The 3,359-nt window shown below is 51.7% G+C and overlaps 1 protein-coding gene across 1 annotated transcript; it reads right to left on the minus strand.

Moving 5' to 3' along the window:
- Positions 1-48: 48 nt before the first annotated feature.
- On the minus strand, positions 49-2,977 carry LOC124232120 (phosphatidylcholine transfer protein-like; the record flags this gene model as incomplete). The annotated part of the gene is made up of 3 exons (XM_046649088.1): positions 49-460; positions 1,811-1,878; positions 2,798-2,977. Coding segments are annotated over 3 exons (314 nt in total), but the record flags the coding sequence as incomplete, so codon positions are not given.
- Positions 2,978-3,359: the final 382 nt, after the last annotated feature.

A 3,359-nucleotide genomic window follows, 5' to 3' on the forward strand; every position in this document is an offset into this window, starting at 1 on the left:
GGCTCCTCCAAGACTGTGATTTCTTACAGCCCAGGAGGGGCCGCTGGCCAGGCTCAGTCATTCTTGTGTTTTGTTGTCCTTCCTCCACCCACCCATCCCCCTAAAATGACACAATGGAATGACTGTGTTCCTTATTGAGGACCTTCCTTTTTAAAAGTAAACACACAAAGGTTTCCCTAATCTGACCCATATTCCATAGTGGAAGAAGGTCGCGGGCCCGGGGTGGGGAGAGTAGGAAAGGAAGCAGGCGGGGGAGCTGGGCGTCGGGCAAACACGTTCAGAGACGACGTGCAGGAGAGTGTGCAGGCAGAGAGGCGAAAGGAAGGCTGAGCATCCGTGGGCTGTGGCACTTCGGAGATGTCATTCCACGGCACGAGGTTCCCAATACTCTTCCTTAGGATCTCCCAGGGTAGGTCTGACAGGCTTTTGCCAGGTCATTCAAGAACTCAGGCACTCCATTCTACAAAGCAAAGGACACTGTCACTCCTCTGTCCTCACAGCAATCACTCTTGATTCTGGGGCATGTGGCAAAAGGTAAACAGAGATGGCTCTGGGAATAACAGACAGTAGGGCCTCTGACCGGATTCCAGCTGAACGTTGCCACAGATAATGGCGAAAGCTAAGACCCGAGGCGTCGGGGAGACTACCTGGCAGGGGCTACGGTTACAAGACACTGCCTTATATTTTGGCTTTTGCTAGTGAAAAGCTAAGACATTTCTGAGACACTGTTTCTTGAAAAGAAAAAGAAAACACAGGAGATGGGGTAGGGCTGGGTTGTTTGACTCTTCCAAGAAATAGGAGAAAAGACCTGCTTTACAGAATTAGGAAATGGTAAGGACTCCGGGACAAGAGATAGGCTATACTATTATTTAGCTAGTGTTGAGCGTTGAGCTAGAATCTCCCCAAACATCGTCTTATTTACTCCTATTCCATGGGGTAGGTAATATCCACCTCCATATGTTTTTTTTTTTTTTTTTTTTTGGTTCATGAACACTAACCCTGATCAAATCTCTGTTCCCATCTTCCATACTTCATATGTGGGATGCTGCCACAGCATGGCTGATGAGTAGAGTATGTCAGGGCCTGGGACCCGAACCTGCAAACCCAGGCCACCAAAGCGGAGCCATAAGCATTCGGCCACAGGGCCTGCCCCTCCACCTCCATTTTAAAAAAGGAAAAGATCGAAGGCTTCCCTAGGCTACACACAGTCAGTGGCAGGGCCAACATTCAAAATCACATTTGTTTGACTCAAAGTTTAGGACCTTTTCCTCTCCTGGGGAAGCTGTTGAGCCCTCCAGCCAGTAAGTAGGACGCTTACAAAGCAGGCTGAATGGTCCCCATGAAGCCAGGCTCCCAGGCTGTCTCTAGTGATCTAGGCGGTTCCCTCTCCTTCCAGAAAAACACAACAACAATAACAAAACTGGAGGCTGCCCCAGGCTTGGCCACGTCTGGTGGTCTCTTGAGCCAGGTCAGCCTGTCTTACTCCCCTCAAAGCCGATACAGGATCCAGGGGTACCGTTGTTCCTACAAGGAGCAAGCTATTGTCCTGACGTTCCACTGAGTGATCCTGGCGGGGTCTCTGGGCGCCAGCAGGCAGGGGCTGGCATTCCAGCTAATGATTCTTTGTCTTTTGTCCCAGCCTCTGTCCTGGGAGTTGGCAACCCCAGTCCTAACCGTAGTCACTCAACCAAGCCACCTCATAAAAGAGCCTCATTAGGCCTGAGACAGCGAGTCTCTTCAGCCTGACAGCCCCACGGGCTGAGTCAACATTTGTCATACGCACGTCCCCTCCCACCTCTGGGGATCTCACCTTGGCAGCCCAGTTAATGAGCCAGGTTGGAATCAGGCCACCCGGGTTATCGAAGTAATACATGAAAACTAGAGGGGAAAAGAAAGGAGAATTCAGAAGGAAGAAAAAAGAGAAGGACACAGCAATGACCCCCGCGAACATTCCTCCTTCATATTCAGGCCCAGAAAGTAAGGACGGAGGGAACACATGATTCAGGTGAGTCCTCTCCCCTGCCTCGTCCTACGGGATATTTCTATATAAACATTTTTGAAAACACAGCCACAGGCACATCTTGCTGCGATTTATTAAACACCTGGCAAGTGCTAGACACTGGGAGACAGTCTCTCATTTCACTTTTTCTCTTACTACTTATCCTAACAATCCTAAAGAATTGGTAAAATTCCAATTATAATCCCAGTTTATTACTGATAAAGTGGAGCCTCAGAAAAGCCAGGTGACATGTCCAAGGTGCTAGATCTACGAGCCTCAGAACTACGGTTCAGATGTCGCCTCAGACGCAAGGCCACATTCATTCCAGCGGAGCAGCTGGCTGCAGGCTGCTGTCTGCCCACAGCTTTTCTCCCTGTACTGGAACTCAAGGCAGGCAGGGCCTGAGCGTCTGGGTTTCTGCCAATTGGGAGCTGCAGCCACACAGACAGTCCTGCCGGCCCTCTTGCCCACCCCGAGGCCTGGCCTATGAGCCACAGGACCAGCCTGACATGAATTTCCATACCGCTGGTTTACTTGGATGCGCTGATTGCACCTGGACAACAAAGAGTCAGTACAGAATGCACTGAGTCAGAGTTAGACACCCACCTCGCTCTGTAGCCCAGTGTCTGGGGGTGAATTGAGTCTCTCCCCAGCTGTGGAGCCCGTCTGTTTTGCACCCACACCCATTCTCTGACCTCAGGGGGCAAGCTGCGTGCACTGTACATGCCTCGCAATCAGCACGGCCGTCACCTGCGTGACCCTGACCCTGACCCTCCACCCAAATGGTCCCGTCTTTACCTTTGCTCCCCTTCCTGCCATCACTTGTGATCGCCAGTCTCTGCTTGTACTGCTTCACCCGGACCACACCGGACCGCTCGGGAAACTGCGAATGGGAGGTGCTCTGGGCCAGGACCACGTAGACCTTCTGCTCTTCCACATGCAGATCTCGCCGCTCCCGGACGTAGACATACTGTACCGCTGGTCAAGGCATGACATCCACGCCAGCATTTCAGACAGGCAGAAGGAAAGCCCCACAGGCTGAAGACAAGGGAGGTGACTCAGTTCCTCCCACTTGGCTCTGGCTCCCTGGCGCTGTTACTTCACTTACCTGCCCTGTCTCCCCAAATGCACTGCAAGATTGTGCCTCATGCCACCCGGTATTCTCATCTGAGAGCACGCTTCACCTCCTGTGCAGGATTCTCTCATGCTTTCAAGCTTTTCATTAGGCAGGAAAACCACTCCCGTCTCCAGGAAGGCACTATGAGATCTCAGAGGATTGCTCACTAATCTGCTGTGAGATCCTGGCTTAGTTACTCAACCTTTCTGAGGCTGTTTCCCTATGTAGGAACAGGGGGCAACA

This window comes from Equus quagga, unplaced genomic scaffold (genome assembly GCF_021613505.1).
Source record: "Equus quagga isolate Etosha38 unplaced genomic scaffold, UCLA_HA_Equagga_1.0 HiC_scaffold_25721_RagTag, whole genome shotgun sequence".
Lineage (NCBI taxonomy): Eukaryota > Metazoa > Chordata > Mammalia > Perissodactyla > Equidae > Equus > Equus quagga.